Below are 17136 nucleotides of genomic sequence, written 5' to 3' on the forward strand. Positions count from 1 at the left end.
CTCTATACTACCCTCAAGTCAGAACTTGGGAAATCCCTAAGAAAATGTGTTATATAAGCAACAAAACTTGGCAAGGCAACTTTTGGAGGACTGTAACTGCCAGGTTTGGTCAGCTAGCATCACTAGTGGCCATGTTGCTTGGGAGATGTTGGGGACTTTAACCCTCCCAGAAGTAACTCTTGCCAGCTGGTGATAGGTAAGAAGGAAGAGAATTAGAGCCACAGTCCTTTCAGAGCTCAATACTGAGAAATATTTATTTGCTCCATGGCTGTTATAACTGAATTCCCTATCATTATTTGGAATGGAAAAGAAAGTTGTGGTCACGTTTTTTAACAAAAGACATGTAGGGATGGACAGAGGGACAAGCAGATATGTAGTGATTTCTGTCTTTCGGGGAAGAGCCCAGCATTGTTTTTGGAATGATCTGTCAAGATTGAACCATACTTACTTTATTAGGAAGATGGGTAAACTCAGCAACTATGAAGATAGGTAATGAAGATCTTTAAGAGAAAATCGGAAAGCTAACACTCACTTTCAGAGGAGGGGGGTGAGAGACATAATTTCAGTTTTTGAACACCAAGTTTCTCAAAGTCAAATGTCAAGCCTGCAATTGAGACCATACACTTATAGAGAAAAAGTGATCTATGAATCTTTACCTGCTCCATTTGGATTGAACAACTCCACTTTGAAAACTTTTTCCAGCTCAGGAATAGAATTATCTGTAATGTTAACGATAATGTACTTGTATCTTTCTCCTGGTAGAAATTCCAAGCTGCCTTTACTATCCTGCAGTGAAAAATCTATTTATACTTTGTCCAAAGAGTTGTCATGACATCAGTATAAATTTACTCAGGCAAGGGACATAAACAACAATAAGTCACAATTATATACAAAGAAATTCTATGCATGTCTGTCCTGATTTGCCAGGACTGGCATGATGTCCCATCCTGGCACATTTGAGAGGAGATTATCAGTAAGATTATGGGAATCTGTGATATCAGTGGTGGCACCAGCATGCTGTGGCTCTAAATGAGGTGAGCATCTCATCCTGCAGTGACAGGATATGGTACAACATCCTATTCCTCAGTCTGCAGGCCATCAGTGACTGATGAGTAAAAACCATCTCCTCATCTTAGCACAATCTTCCATTGTGGGTAGATAGTTGTTAAACAATGTTTGCTCTTCAGCTCCCTAACCAGTACTGTTTCCAGTTCTGGTCACCATAGTTTAATAAGGACATTAAGAAAGTGAAATGTGTCCAGAGGAGGGTGAGTAAAGGGTCTGGAAACGCAGTTCTATGAGAACTGTTTGAGAGTGTTGAGTATGTTTAGTCTGCAGAAGAGAAGACCAAAAGGCGATCTGATAGCCATCTTTAAATATCTAAATGGCTATCACAATGAAGATGTAGAGAGCTTACTTTCTCCTATCCAGAGGACATGATCTGAAGTAGTGGATTCACATTACAAGACAAGAGACTCTAATTAAATATTAGGAAGAGCTCCTTGATAATAAAAGCATCAACAGTGAAATGGATTTTCTTGGCTGTCCTTCATTCAAACCTTTTATAGAGTTTGAATGACCACTTCTCACAGATGATTTACCCATGGATTCCTGCACTGGCATATGACTGAACTTTGTAGTCCCTTCCAGTATTATGATTCTGTTAAGTACTCCCTTACTTCCCAGTTCCTTTGGATTTTACCTTGGATTTTTCTTCACTTCTTGCCTTTGAAAAATGCCCAAGCCAGAACAAACCCCCTTTTCTATCACTAGTTCTGCAAATCTCTATGCAGCGTCTTGCTCCTAAAGCTGAACCATAGCAGCCAACAGCCTAGATTGGTGTTTTTTCTGCTTGAAGAGGGACACCACCTCTTTTTTATCCACAAGCAAGCTCCAAGTGCAGAAAAAAAATCTAAATCCTCACTGGCAATGGAGTTTATCAAACAGCACAGGCATTGTGGTCCATGCTACAGAATACGTGAGGAAAAATTAAACGTTAGGAAGAACTTCCTGACCTCAAGAGCTGTTAGTATGTGAAACAGACTACCTCAGAAGATGGTAGACTTTCCTTTAATGGCAGTTTCTAAACAGCAGTTGATGGCAAATTATCAGAGATGCTTCAAGCTGTAGATTCCTGCACTGGGGACTGGGATAGATAAGTCTTGGGCTATCTTTTAGGTCTATGATTCTATGACCTGTGGTTATAAATGCACTTATAGTGGCAGGAACTGGTGCTTGCACATGTCGATTCTCTAATTTGTATAAAACTGGGGATGTTTCATGATCACCAGTTGATCAAAAGCTTGCTGGTCCTGTATGCCTTCAAGTGGTTTCCAACTTATAATAAACCTAAGGTGAACCTATCATAGGGTTTTCGTGGCAAGATTTGCTCAAAAGGAGTTTGTCTTTGCCTTCATCTGAGGCTGAGAGAGTGTGATTTGCCCAAAGTCACCCAAAGGGTTTCCATGGCCAAGCAAGAATTCAAACCCAGGTCTCCCAGAGTCCTGGTCCAACACTCAAACCACTGATCCAAAAGCAGCATAGAATTATTTTCTTTAATAAAAAAACCCCACTGACTATTGAGTTTGTGTGTGCATATATAAAGTTACAACAGGAAACATTGCTATCCACCATCCCCTTCAATCTTCTTACCTGATAGTCTTGAGGGGTGAATGCTGTTAGTGAAATGGTTTTGTATTGTACAAGAACCATCCCAAGTAGACCTTGTGCTCTGACAACAAGCAACCTGACCTGTCCTACTTCTTCCTTCACAGTGATGTGGGGTGCACTCATGGCTGGTAGAATGATTTCATCACTGTCTTCTGGAGGCTGCCCCACTGAGAACTGTAACAAACCTGGGAGAGACATTAGATTATTTTACTTGAAGTGAAAGGTGTTGACTAATAAAAATGAACTTGATCTCTTGAAGATCAGCTTAAAATATAAATATACATGTACAGTTGACCCTCTGTATCCACGGATTCTGCATCCACTGAGTCAATCATTCACGGCTTGAAAATACCAACAACAACAACAACCAAAAAAAAAAAAAATCCAAAAAGCAAATTGGGATTTAGCCATTTTATATAAGGCACACCATTTTATTGTGTCATTGTATATGTTGGGACTTGATATCCATGGATTTTAGTATCCTGTCTGGAAGACGGGGCATGTCCTGGAACCAAACCCCAGTGGATACCAAGGGCGCATTGCATATTTGGAAACTATTACATTTTTAAGTGTACCAGCATTTGGTCAAGAGAAAGTGAGATAAGCTATCAGACTTTGGCCACTGAAGGCAATTTTTAATGAGCATTGCCTCCATTAATTCATGAGTCAAGGATTCACAATAGCATTCTAGGAATTATGCATTCATCCAGCAAAAGTAACTCTTGTTACTGTGGTGTTTGCAAAATTGGTGGCTAATGGTGAATCCACACTACGTTTTAGTCTGAATATTAAAATTACTATTCAGGATGCTGATCCCTTTTCCCAATATAAGTTCACCACTTTGGTTAGTTCCTTAGAAATTTAGATTAACACCTAAACTAGGTTAGGAATAGTTCTAAAGAAGAAAACATACTTCATTTCTAAATGATGCATGCATCCAAGCAGGCAGCATCTTAGGGGAAACATTTCCTCCTTTTCATATATGGGAAAAAATGCCTCTTCTAAGAAAGCACTTGCCATCTACCTTTTTCAAACATAAATGCAAATCACTCCTCCTTTCCCAGGGTGACACAATAGATATACACCCAACTTTCCAGGCAAGCATTCTCTGAAAATGCCAGCCACAGATGCTGGTGGAACATCAGGAAGAAAACTCTTCTAGAACATGGCCACATAGCCCAAAAACCCCACAAAAAACTATGGATGCCTGCCATGAAAGTCTTCAACTCCACATCAGAATCAAATAGCTCACAGCACAGAGTCACCACCAATTTTTCAAATACTGACAAAAAAAGAAATAATATGGAAGCTGTTTTAAGTAAATGGGGGAGGAGAAACAATAGCACATGAATGTGCCCATGTGCAGACTCTAAAATAATTTCTATCACCATTACCATAAGGATGGTCACTGGCTTTGATGGTGATGTAGGTAGTTTCCTTCTCTGGATCTATGCTTGCTCCACTTGTTGCCATTGAACCTATCTTTCCATCTCCAGAAACAGCAGACACTAAAGTCACCTGGAAATATTCATTTAGTTCAGGAATATCATCATCAAGCACCAAAAAATTTAAAACCTATGAGAAAAAACAAAACAAAACGAATGAGCATGTCTGCATTAAGGAGCACAAATCCAAAAATGTGTGAAAATGAGTTTCAGAAATTTTTAATTACTCATCTTTGATTTTTCCATTTCAGCATTAGAAATATTAGCTAGTATTCAATATTGCATTGAGTAGTAGTTTTAGTGTTGGACTTGGACTCTGAAATCAGGGTCTGATTCTCTGTCCAGTCAAGGAAATCTACTGGATGACCATGGGCAAGTCTCAAAGGGAGGCATAGGCAAACACCCTCTGAACAAATCTTGCCAAGAAAACCCCCATGAAAGGGTCTCCTTGGGGTTGCCATATGTAGGACACAAGTTGAAGGCACACAACAAGAAGAACAGACCCATTCAATCAATTGTGCAATTATGAGTCAAAACACAGATTAACCTCATTGAAGCAATAGATTTGCTCTAGTCAGGACTAGCAACAGGATTTAGGCCATTCTCTGTCCCAATAATACATCAAAGAACAGGATTTCTGAATACAAATCAAGACACAAAACTTATTAAGGTATACAGAAATACGTATTTTTCAGATTTCAAGGAAACAACGAATCATGAACTTTAATTATTGGACTTACTTCTGATCTTTGGAAAGGAAGGAATGTGATCATTCCACTCGTGTTACCAAAATCAGCAACAGAGTAATTAATGCCATCAGAATCAATCTGAGATAGACTGTAATAGACAAAAACATATTCCAGGGCCCCTCTGGTGCGCTCCACTACACAAGATACAGTAGAACCTTCATCAGAAACCTAGAAGCAAATGACACATCTCACGGTGAAAAGACAGATTTCACACTTATGATGTTCAAGAAAAAAATGTAATACATACAATCTAAATCCATCCATATCTAGAAAAGTACACATTATATATAGTGTTTTTAGTCCACTTAGTCCATTCTTTAGTCAGAAAGGCTCCCAGGGCTGCAGGCACCTTATAGTTCAATGAAAAGCAAGGTAGTTCCTACCAGTAAACTTATACAGTCGGCCCTCCATTTTCACTGGGGAACTATTCCACCCCACCCACCACCACATGAAAATGGAGACTTGCCTATATTCAAGCCCCATAGGTTTGAAAGGGGTGCATGCCTGAGAGTGCATGTTGCAGGGATGCACCGCATTGAAATTAAAGGAGGTCGCCCATCTATGAATATTCAAGACCACGGATCTCATGTCCGTGAGAACAGAGGAGCAACTGTAACTTAAAAGCTACACTGCAGATTGATAAAAGGAGAAGGAACAGGAAGGAAAATAGCAAACTTGGGCACCACAGGTTACAAAGTTATATGACATGGAATGGAAAAAGAAGAGCCAAAAAGAGCTGGTCTCTCAGAAAAGCCCATGGGATTTCTTTGTTTTCTCTGTACTACAGCTTGATCAACTGGCTCCAACTAAATTTCTAACATGCATCATCACCTACTCCTACCTTCATTTCTCTTGCCATGCAGATCCCCTATGGATAGCAAGGGCGCACTGTATAAAAAATACATTCTGCTTTGGTTCTCCCTACAAACGTAGCACTGTTTTGTGGATTTTGAATGTTATGTTGTTCACCACATTATGTTAGGTTGTTTGTTACATATGTAAGCTGTAATATGTAGAAAATATCTGTGACAGCACCAATAGTTTCGTAAGATGATGGGTTATGGGCATGAAGAATACTCAAACAACATGACCAGTCAATTTACCCGATGAAAACTTGCATACATTTCAAAAGCCATGTGGAACTTCTAACATGAAACTGCCCTGCTTGTATAATAGATGCTATGGTTATTGAACTGCAGTTTAACTAATTCTCTTCATTGTTGGCCCTAGAAGGTGGTGGTGATTTATACTACTTCAGAGTGCTCAAAGAGTTTTAAGCTACAACAATGACTTTATTCCCATATTGCTGAAGATGGGTTCAGGAGATTAGGAGGGAAAAGGGGCACTGACATCACATGGCTGGCAATCAAACAACTGCCCCAAGAATTATTTTTTGTACCTGGGGCTTTGTGGAATTGCCAGTTCATTCATGAGTTTCCCATCATGAATGAAAAGGGATGAGTGTGGGACAGGACAGCTACAGGTGGGAGGCAGTGTCATGTGATCAGCACAGGCAAAGCCATTTCCCTCCCAGGGGAATCATGGTTTAAAACCCGCAAGTAACATCCTTACTCTGAGAAAAATGGAAAGCCACCTAGAGTTTGTGGTTGAATTGGGTTTTGAACCAGGGACCTTACAACACCAACTGTTAGGCATTCCATTTCCTACCTCTGGAATACATGTTCCTGTGAAACCAAACAGACCATTGGCATTATCACTCTTCTGGATTCTTAACATTGCAGTTGTGTTTTCTTGTGAGATCCGTGCTCCTCCATGAACAGAAACAAGCTTGAGGATGAACATCTCCTCTCCTTCTTCTTCTCTATCATCTCTGGCAGAAACAACGAATGACTTATTGGTTTCTCCCTGTCGATATTCTAAGTACCCAGAGATGGGGTGCAAGTCAGCTCTTGCTGGAGTTGCATGAAGTTCATAGATTTCCTCCTTAGTCAGTTTACGCTCATACAGTCTCACATCTTGCATAATCCCGTTGTATCTGTTGTTACCATTCATCCCAGCACCAACTCTCATAATCCCTGGCCCTAAAAGAGAAATACAAGGGTACATTGCTTTTAACACTCTTGCCTGCTCTCACCTCCACCATTCCCCTTTCTAAGTCACTGAAGAACACCAATACGCAAGTTGCCTTTCCTCCTCTCTCATGTTTTCCACATCTCCTCAATAGTTGGGATGCAGGGACTGGGAATGCATCAGAGAAAATGTGTTCTTAAACTGCATGTTCAGCTTGTCTTCCCTCTCCTCCTCCTCATGTCTTCATTTTGGGTATGGGAAGCTGAGAGGAAGATGGTTCTCCTAGGACTTCCACTTCTGGAGCATTCATTCCTGTGCCATGGCTCATCATGCTTCTCCCTCTCATCTTGTTCATTCCCTGTTGTCACCTCCTCCCTCCTTTTAAAATCCTCACTGCCCTCTTGTTCCTCTCTGCCCCATCTCCTTTTCATTAGAAGCTCTGTATCCCATGATGCAGCCAGGACAGGAAGGATGTGGCATTTCCTGGCTTCCTTCTCTGAAAGTACCACTGTTTCCTCCAGTACACAGCCAGCTTTTGTCTCCATGGCATTGCTCCTGCAAATGCTTGACAATGGTGGACTCTCTGCTCCTCCTGTGCCCTAGTTACAGTGGAAGTGTGTTTACTTATTGTTAAGTGCTTTCAAGTCAAGTCAAGGAGATTTTTGAGTGTTCAAAACCCAGACAAGGAGAATTCTTCTCATGCTCCTTTTTTGGTTTTTCCCATCCTTAAATAGACTTTTGCTCCACAACAGATACACTCATTTCTTGTCCCTTCAACCAGGAGAGCAAAGAGGCAGCCCAACAAGAGAACAATTGCCACAGGCTGTATTTCAATAGCTAGGGCACAGTGACATTTGCATTGTTGTGAAACAGCTATCAGAACACAGGTGATGAGGCTAGTAGTCACCCTGATCATCACTTAGCTTCCTCCATTGATGTCATTTAGAGGAAAGTCAAGAGAGGATCTTGGAAAGTTATAGCCTCCCTGATCCTTGCATGGTTTTCCTCTGACTTCTGCTGAATTTTTCTCACCCCTCTGAGCCTCTTTGAAAACAGTTTTCAAAGACATCTGGCAGCAGGGAAAAAACTGGTTAAATTATTTGTTCACCTTTGCATGAACACACATCCCTAATAGGGAAGAGTTTTGTAATTGTCTTAATTCTGAGGCTCAGAGAGTGTGACTTGCCCAAGGTCACCCATTGGGTTTCCATGGCTGAACAGGGATACAAACCCTGGTCTCCCAGAGTCCTAATGCAACATACAAACTATAGCACCAGTGATTCTCTCCCCCCCCCCCCCCCCACGGACACAGTTTTACACTACACAATTATCACACAGTTTTACACTGCACAATTAAAGTTGTTAATTGTGGTGCCATATTTTGGAATCCTGGGAATGTTAATTTGGTGAGATAGTTAGATTTATAACTTAGAGAAAGCTCCCATCTATTCCCCTGAACTACATTACTAGAGCTCTCTAGCAGAGAATTACAAGTGCCTCAATAAACAACAAATCCCAGGAGCTATGGCAGATAAGGCTGTATCAAGCTGCTATAACTATGCCTTGCAGATACATTCGGCGAATACTGAATTCTAGGTGACCAATGGGAAATGCTTCCAGGTCCAACATATAATCTTAGTGAAATAAAACATCTGTGTGGGTTCAAGAGGCCTGAAGGATGTACTGGAGCCTAAGCATGATCAAGCTTGGCCAAAAAGCAGAATTACAGGTGAGTAATAATTCCCAATGATGGCTGAAAAGAGAGGAGGCACTCAGTCTGGGAACAACTGCAATATTGCTTACTGAAAGATCAGAAAAGTCCCAAAAATGGAACATGACAAGTGGTCATCAACTGAGGTAAACCATGGGCAAACCTGAATGAAGGAATTCTCAGGAAAAAGCCAAAAAGGCTGAAAACTGAACAAAGAAGACTCTGGAGTTTACCGCATTTAGCTTAGAAGGGCCCCTGAGTGTTCTAAGCTGTATATCACACAGCGAGAATGCAGCTGCCGCCGAGTGTTCCCCTTCCATTCTGGGAACGTTTCCCAGGGCCTATTTTCGGGAACGCTTTTTCAAGCGTTCTAGAAAATCAGCCTTCTGGAACGCTTCAAGAATGGAAGGGGAAGGCTCGGCAGCAGCGGCGGCGTTCTCGCTGTGTGATATACAGCGTTTCCCGCCACCTTCCGTTCCCAGAATGGCCTCTTTAAGAACAGTCAGGGGCTGTTCTAAGCTAAATGCGGTAAACTTCTATGGCTCCTGAAGCAGGATCAACAAGACCAAACAAGGAAGAGGTATCTCAATCAACACACAACAGCTTCCAATTGGTGAGTCTTCCCATTCATGGTAAAACAGACCAATTGTTTTTATCCCATCCACTTTAGGAAAGGGAATGAGGGCAGAATGCCCTTGATGTCTGCATTGAGAGAACAGGCAGAGGAGAAATGGCATTTCCTGCTAACATTCAAATATAGTTTGGAATACATTTCTAAGAAGGTTAATAATCATTGTAAATACAGTGTCAGCTATATCATGGCATTGGCCCATAGGCCAACAAAAAACTATTTGTGTCTGTGGTTTTGCAAATACAAATGGATTTCACAGGCTCATTAAATATTTAATAACTTACAGACCTAGCATTGAAATCTGTTGTTCCTGAATGCAGACTGCAGTTGCCAATTTTTAAGTATCAAAAAGAAAAGAAAAGGACCATGGAAGGCGAGGTGCTTACCATCAGCAATTGCTTCTCCTTTAAGGCTCTTAATCCCTCCAGGCACAAGATTTCCATCAATGAAAAATTCAATTATGCCATCATCCAATGTAATGAGGAGATGGAGCCAACTATTTTCCTCTAAGTATTTCACAACAGTGATCTTAGCAATGTGTGTCACATTAGACTGCAGTGGTGTATAATAAAGCATTATGGAAACATGGGATTCATTTGTGTGGATTTTCACTCCATAATACATTGTTCCATTGCCATTGTCTTTTTCAATTATAAATCCTTCACTGTTGATACTAGGAATCACCCAGGCGGAAAATGTAAAGTTGGCAAGAGTTCTGTTCTTACTCACATGGAACTCAGGATCAACAATCCCATATACATCCTCTTCACCACTAAAATACAAAGCATCTGTTCCAGTGTGATGACGCCGCATGTGTGGTTGTGACTGTACTGAATTTGAAAACTTTCCAAGCAATAAGCAGTCAATCATCATAGGTAACCCTTCTTTCAATGTATTTGATAGTATTTCCCAGCCAACACGGACATCTCCAAAGGTACCCTGTTGCCTCCATACCATAAAGCTGGCAAAGTTGGACATATCATTTTCAGACAGAACATCTTCTGCTATCTCCTTCTCCTGGCTTTCAGGATCTAGGATAAAGACTCCAAAGGGGTCATCATTAAATGGGATCATCACAGTCACAGAAAGGTTAGTTTCAGCTAATTGTCCACCAGGGCCTGGTGAACCACCTGAAACACAAACCAAAAAAAGAAAAAGAAAAGTTAAGTAAGCTGTTATAGAATTGACTACTCATGCACATTATTATTATTTACATTGTAAAACCCTATTCTTCCACAAAGAAACTCAGAAAGGTACTCATGGTCAGCCCATTTTATCATCACAATAATTCTTTGAAGCAACCAAGACTAAGGGACTAAGACTCGCCCAATGTCATCCATTTAAGGCTCCAGGTTTCTTTTATCTTTGATTGTAACTCTAAATGCTACACCACACTTTTTCTCAGCCAATTGTTCATAGTGCTATACTTTAAGAAGAGAGGGAGACTAGAAGTGCTGTGACAATTAATAGGGCCTTTTTATACAATTAGTATGATCAAATAATGATCCCCTCCCGCTTGGGCTGTTGGAACATATGACTGAGTCAGTGGCCATTGGTTCATCTAGTTCAGTAACATATATACTGACCCTAATGTAAATGTTAGGGATGATGATGATGATTTATACCCCACTCTTCAGCCAAAAGGCTATCAGAGCAGCTTGTAAATTGTTAGACATTTCCCTGCCCTCAGGCTTACAATCTAAAAATGAGGTATGCAAAGCATATGCTGTACCACTGAGCTATGATCCTTCCCTATAGTTTAAGGGTAACAAACCACTTCAAATTGCAGGTTTGAATGTTCTCTCATGAAAAGCCATTCTTGGACAAAGAAAAATAAGATGTCAAAAAGAAACCTGGACTATCTCCCACACTTCAACATACTATGCATCATGGACCATATATAATTTCTATGTATTTTTAAATACATAAATCTGCAACTTTTCTTTCCCCTGGCTCTGAAAAGGCATACATATGCCCAGATATCTGCACCTGATAACATAAAAGTCCAGAAAAACAAACTTTACATCTTTGGTTCAATAAACTGGCTCTAACTGGTTTAGTGTGGCATGAACTTTCACCAGCAACTGATTCATGTGTGTGTGTGTGTGTTTAATAAACAGTGAATCTTTAAAAACATTTGCAGTGGGTGGGATGATCTTCTGAGGAAGCAATAGATATTTCTGAAATAAGCACATATGCTGACACAATCTGGAAGTGAATATAGTGACAAATTAGACTTTTTAAATCCAAAACTTAAGGTTTTGGCTTAATATTTGAACAGATATGCAACTGTATGTTTCAGTCTCGGGACCTTACTGCACAGGCTCCAGGCAGGGGATGAGAATGGTCCAAAAGGGGCCGGGAAGAGAATGGAATGAGTGGGGGATGCATTTTACTGCACACAGGAAGTCCCTCACTCATTTCATTCCCTTCCCTTCCATTCCAAATCTGTCCCAGAGGAGGAGATTTTTGAGAACTGTTCTGAACAGTTCTCAAAAATCGCATTCTCTGGGAAGGATTGAGAATGGAAGGGAAGGGAATGGAACGAAATGGGAACTTCTGTGTGCAGTAAAATGTGCCCCCCACTCGTTCCCAGCCACTTTCATTCTGTTCTCGTCCCGTGCCTGGAGCCCTTGTGCGATAAGGTCCTCTGTGTAGACCTTTTGACAATTCTGAGAATTATCCACTTTGTAGTATCCTAGTTTAAATTCATGCTGCAGGGAAATAAATTTCAGTTTATCACCTCTTGCCTAACTTTTTCTTCCCTAGTATTAGCTGCATTTTTCTTTCAGATATGAACAAGGGAATCAGACTATACCTGAAACATTCACCAACTTTAGTGTGTAAAATTCATTGAATTCAGGAATTTTATCAGGAATAGCATGAAGAGTTATGGGTTGTGACCATTCACCATCCATGAACTGTACAGTCCCAGACACTTCAAAGAATTCTTCTTCTGGGCCCAGAGCTGAATTATTCTCAAACAGCTGCCAGAGCAAAGAGACATTGCCAAAGAGACCTCTGTGCCTCAAAACCCTGTAAAGTAGATTTGAAACACAAAGAGAGTTTTTCTTAGTCTTTCATCAGCAAGAGCTAAAAGCAGACACAACATAAATGCATTTTACTATTCATCGCATAATCCCTTTTGAATACCTTCAGAGGAAGCAAAGAATACTGTGAACTTTTATCTGCATTTGTAGGCAAGTCCTAAAGAGACTCCTCGGTATAATGCCATGAGGATGGAGAGGTATTCTTTCCATTCATTTTAGTTACTATAGAGACAATGCATTTATACTTAATTAAGTAAAGCATCATCATCAAAACCCTGGCCAAGATCCAAAGAATTTAGGTGTGCCCAAGACTGATCCAGTGGACATTTAAAAAAAAAAAGGGGGGGGGTATAACACAGGCTTTCCATATATCTCATGCCATAAATTTTGCAACCCATAACACACCAGGCTGCTCAGAATTAATATAATGGACCTGCACTGCCCATTATCAAGAATCATAATACAGAACTGTTATATAAAATTGAAGAATTACACACAGAGATTTGCAAGATGGAAGGACATTTTCATTACTTTTACAATAAAAGCCATGACAGCACTTATTATTATTATTATTAGCTTTATTTATAAAGCGCCGTAAATGTACATGGCACTGTACAAAACCAAGTAAAATCAAAAATATATAAAAAGCCTGCCTATGGCGTACGATCTAGAAGTTAAACAACAAATTAAAAACATCATAAGAAAACAAGTTAAAACAGCAAATATCCATCACTGAGTCAAGCATCAAAACAACCAGGTCACAATCACAGACTCCCTGGGAACGCTTCCCTAAGTTACAATGTGGTCTTCAACTCAGCTCTAAAGCTGGTTAGAGACGTGTTGAGTTGTGCTTTTAAGTCGTACTTGTTAAGACCCCTAAGGCTTTCCTTTTTTAAAAAAAAAAAAAAAATCACCAAAATTAGCTCCCAGCAGATATTGACAAGTGTGTCCAATTCATATTTTGTGCTCACTGTATACACCTAGAAAAGCTTTGACAAGTTACATTTTTGGTCCACAACTGCAAGAATGCCCCAACAAGTAAGGTCAATGGCCACACTGGCTGGGGGATTCAGGATGCTACAGTCCAAAAATGCAACTTTTCCAAACTCTGCTTCCAAGACCCTGCTACTGCCAAGCCTATATGGAATGATTCTGCTTTTCCTTCCACCTCCACAGAGAGTAGCCATCAAGGACCTGAGGATGGGTGGGCTTTGGATATGGTAATGTAGCATAGAAGAATCCCTATTTAATAATAATAATAATAAAATTTTATTTGTGTTTCCCCGCCTCTCCCGATGGATCGAAGCGGTGTTACAGGCTACTAAAATCAGAATACATACAACAATCTTATAAAATACGAAGAATAATTATAACATCAATAGCTTATCAAACCATCAGACATCCAGGGGCAAGGGCAGAATATCGTTGTCAGACAGGCAAGGATGGGGCTGCATTAAGTGCTCTCAGCACAACTGTTGCATACTGAGATACCTTAATGAGAGAGTGGATACAAATAGCAATCTAGGAAAGCCTGGTCTCACTTTTGTTCTGTTTCTGCAGGGTACAGGATTCTTACACCCCATGATAGTAAATCACATTTGCTATGCCATTTGCTGGATGCCTTGCAAGACACAATCAAATGACAATAATTATCTGAAAGAAATCAGACAGCAATGTAGCATCATTCATTCCTCTTATGATAAGGACAATCAAACTTTAATTCAGTTCAGTTTAATAAGACATGCAACAACCAATGGCAGCTTTCCATACGAGTGAAATAGTGAGACCAGTCTGCATTTTAGTCTGAATTTTAAAGGTATCACCTCAGGTGCTAAACCTACTTGGGGGAAAGGTAGTTGGATAGTTCAGACTAATCCACAGAGTGGACTCACCATTCTATTTACATGGAAGCCATTATTAGAATGTGCTAAATCAAATATTATAAGAATGTCAAAATTCAAGGAGATCTCTCACACAAGCAAAGATTTGTTAGTGAGCAACCTTTGCATGATCACAAGTTGTTAGTCTGCTTATCATTCTAGACATTTAGGCATATTTATGTAACTTCCTGTCAGTTTAACCATAACCTCTGCCTTCCTCCATTTCTGTTAGTCTGAAGTCAGTTTGTTTATCTGCCATTTTGTCTATAGTTTTCTCTTTTTCTTCTCTATGTTTGAAGGCCACATGTTTGTAAATTCTATCTTATCATTAGATGTATTACTAAAGGCAGCTATGCCATTCAAAGACAATCACATACATTCTCAAAAACAAAAATCCATCAGTGATAGCTTTATTGGACAACCAAAATGCACAATATATTTGTTGCAACAAGGATATTGTCCATTTCAGCTGGCCAATAAAAGTATCACTGATAGATTTTTGTTTGCATGTATTCTAAATAAAGTAAAAGACAGAAGGAGAGAGGAACAGCAGCAGCAGTAGTAATAATGATAGTAAGGAAAATCCTCTTCTCAGTTATTTAGACCAGAGTCATTACTGGAGATTCACTAACTTATCTCTATGAACAAACCAATCCACTTGTTACAGAGTGTCAGTGGATTATAGACCTCCTACTGAGTTAATTGGCACCATAAGAAGGGTCATCAGCCAAGCAAAAATAACTTTTTAAACCCTGCTGCTTCTGAATACAGCCATGAATAAGCATCAATAATAGATTTTAAATCTAAAGGCTACAGAAAGTTCTTCCAAACTCCTTGGGCTCTGATGAAAAAAAAATCATTGGCAATTGTCTCAAATATTCATAGAAAAAACAAACTTTTTTTAAACAATAGAACATTGTGAGATACATTTCAAAGCAATATTCATGTTAAAAGGTCTTTCCTCTCAACATGCTGACATAAATACTCAATGTGTCACCTTTATTTAGCGGCATGATCCTCCTCACATATTTTAATTTTACATGTGCATTTCATAGCTACCATATGTTCATTTCATTGCTGTATATGTATATTGCTAATTTTTATAACAACTTCACATTAGTTTCATATACAAATTTTGCTCGCCATTTTGCCTTGCCACTCTATCACTTTTGTTTACATAGATAACATTACACACATAAAATCATCTTAGAAATCCTTTTCTGCAAAACAGCACGCATTCTTATATCTGTTTCCACTTATAACTCCCCAAGTGGAAATCTCAGATAAATATCCTTTTTTATACCTTAAGTTGAGGTACAGCCCAGAATGTTGATCTTACTATCTAAAAGATGAAGGGAGCAGGATATAATAGTACTTGTCTCCAATTTCCAGAAAAGTACACATTTGTGAAGAATCTGGTTGTCACCTTCCAAATCAAAGTGTTTTTCACAATAATGTTTAATTGTGTCCTCACTCTTGTGGAAGGTAACTATGAACGATTCCTACGTGTTTAAAACTGTTCTGTAAAGAGCATGCTGACCAAAAAGATTTTTTAAAATATGCACTTGATAAGGGATATTTGCTTAAGTGTTACTTACAAAAAATAATTGGTTTTGCCTTCTTCAACTACTTTGCATGTTTGTTCCAATGAGAAAATACCATTTGGGTCATCGTTAGCTCCAATGATTACTGTTGCCATTCCAGCTCCATAGACTACTGTGTCTCCTAAGAAACAATGTTTTGTTTAAATATAAAAATAAAAGTCAAAAACATTATATCTGGGTTGGGGAAACAACCTTTCACTCTACCTGTCTAGCATAAGGTCTTTCCAAACCCAAGATTCTGAATCTCTAAGCTGAAATGGGAAACATGTACTCTTTCAATATTAGACAACAACTCAGCATTCCCTACTCCTGGCTATGCTTCTAAGACTTGCTGTCTAACAATACCCAGAGGACCACAAAACAACTTATGGAAAGCCACAAAGTTTTCCACTCATAATATAATGGATGACTCAGATAATCTTTTTCTTTTATACACTGCAGAAGAGAGAAAATGCTCCATAAATATTGGCCACGTTTGGTGCACCTGTCTTAACTCTTCACCTTTTAGATAGCTATATGGGCACTATGTTTATATAGGAGTTACATGTATAAAATTCAGCACATCGAGAAGTTGTTTACCAAAGGTTCAGTATGTGTGGGGGGGTCAAGTTCAGGTCCATGTTTGCTCAGCTAGATATAGATTCTATGCAAAAAAATATGCTCTTCCAGTCCTGTATCTTCCAGACTATCAGAGGGAGAACAGGGGCATCTGGTAGGCACAATCTTGCCACTCTAATAGATATAAGGATCATGTTCTAAAACCAAATATTAAGGCAGCTTTTGGAAACAGAACACGAGGCCATGACTAACTGATTCATTCTTAAGCACTATCCAGAAGACTTGGAATCAATTGGCTCCCAAACTCAGCGATGGGGAAGAAGTATCAAAAACTGGCGCTTTGATTTTTAGTTTTCATAACCAACAACAGAAACAATATGAATGTGCTCTAGAACTCAACCTGAGTTCACAGTAAAATGGATGAGAGAAACCATAAATATTGTGAACTTGAAGGCTTTCATGGCTGGTATCCATAGTTTTTTGTGGGCTGGCGAAACGTCAGGAATAAACTCTTCTAGAACATGGCCACATAGTCCAAAAAACCCACAAAAAACCATAAATATTGTGTTTATATGTCTTCAAGTCGTCTATCGACCTTTGGCAGCTCCATTAATTAAACAGGGTATTTTTAGGCAAGAAATACTCAAAAGTGGTTTTGCTAAAAGTGGTTGTCATGAAATAATTAATTCAGCAACAAATTCCATGTATCATACATTTGCATATCAAAATTATTTTAATTCCATAGGAACTTGGACTTCTAGTTGTTTCTGTTCATTGTTTTCCTTCTTTAATCTAACACAGGCCTCA

The 17136-nt window shown here is 39.4% G+C and overlaps 1 protein-coding gene across 1 annotated transcript in view; it reads right to left on the bottom strand.

The window, feature by feature from the left end:
* ADGRV1 (adhesion G protein-coupled receptor V1) overlaps nt 1–17136 on the bottom strand; it is a 361649-nt gene that overhangs the window by 310649 nt on the left and 33864 nt on the right. The window contains exons 18-25 of the mRNA XM_089483154.1: nt 15766–15892; nt 12056–12273; nt 9624–10367; nt 6533–6906; nt 4856–5032; nt 4065–4245; nt 2653–2855; nt 657–786 (exon numbers count right to left, since the gene is read on the bottom strand). Coding sequence (XP_089339280.1) covers nt 657–786; nt 2653–2855; nt 4065–4245; nt 4856–5032; nt 6533–6906; nt 9624–10367; nt 12056–12273; nt 15766–15892 — 2154 coding nt within the window. The remainder of the gene's footprint in view (nt 1–656; nt 787–2652; nt 2856–4064; nt 4246–4855; nt 5033–6532; nt 6907–9623; nt 10368–12055; nt 12274–15765; nt 15893–17136) is intronic.

The sequence above is a fragment of the Sceloporus occidentalis genome, unplaced genomic scaffold (genome assembly GCF_023333645.1).
Source record: "Sceloporus occidentalis isolate IW3139 unplaced genomic scaffold, rSceOcc1.0.p SCAF_1, whole genome shotgun sequence".
Classification (NCBI taxonomy): Eukaryota; Metazoa; Chordata; class Lepidosauria; order Squamata; family Phrynosomatidae; genus Sceloporus; species Sceloporus occidentalis.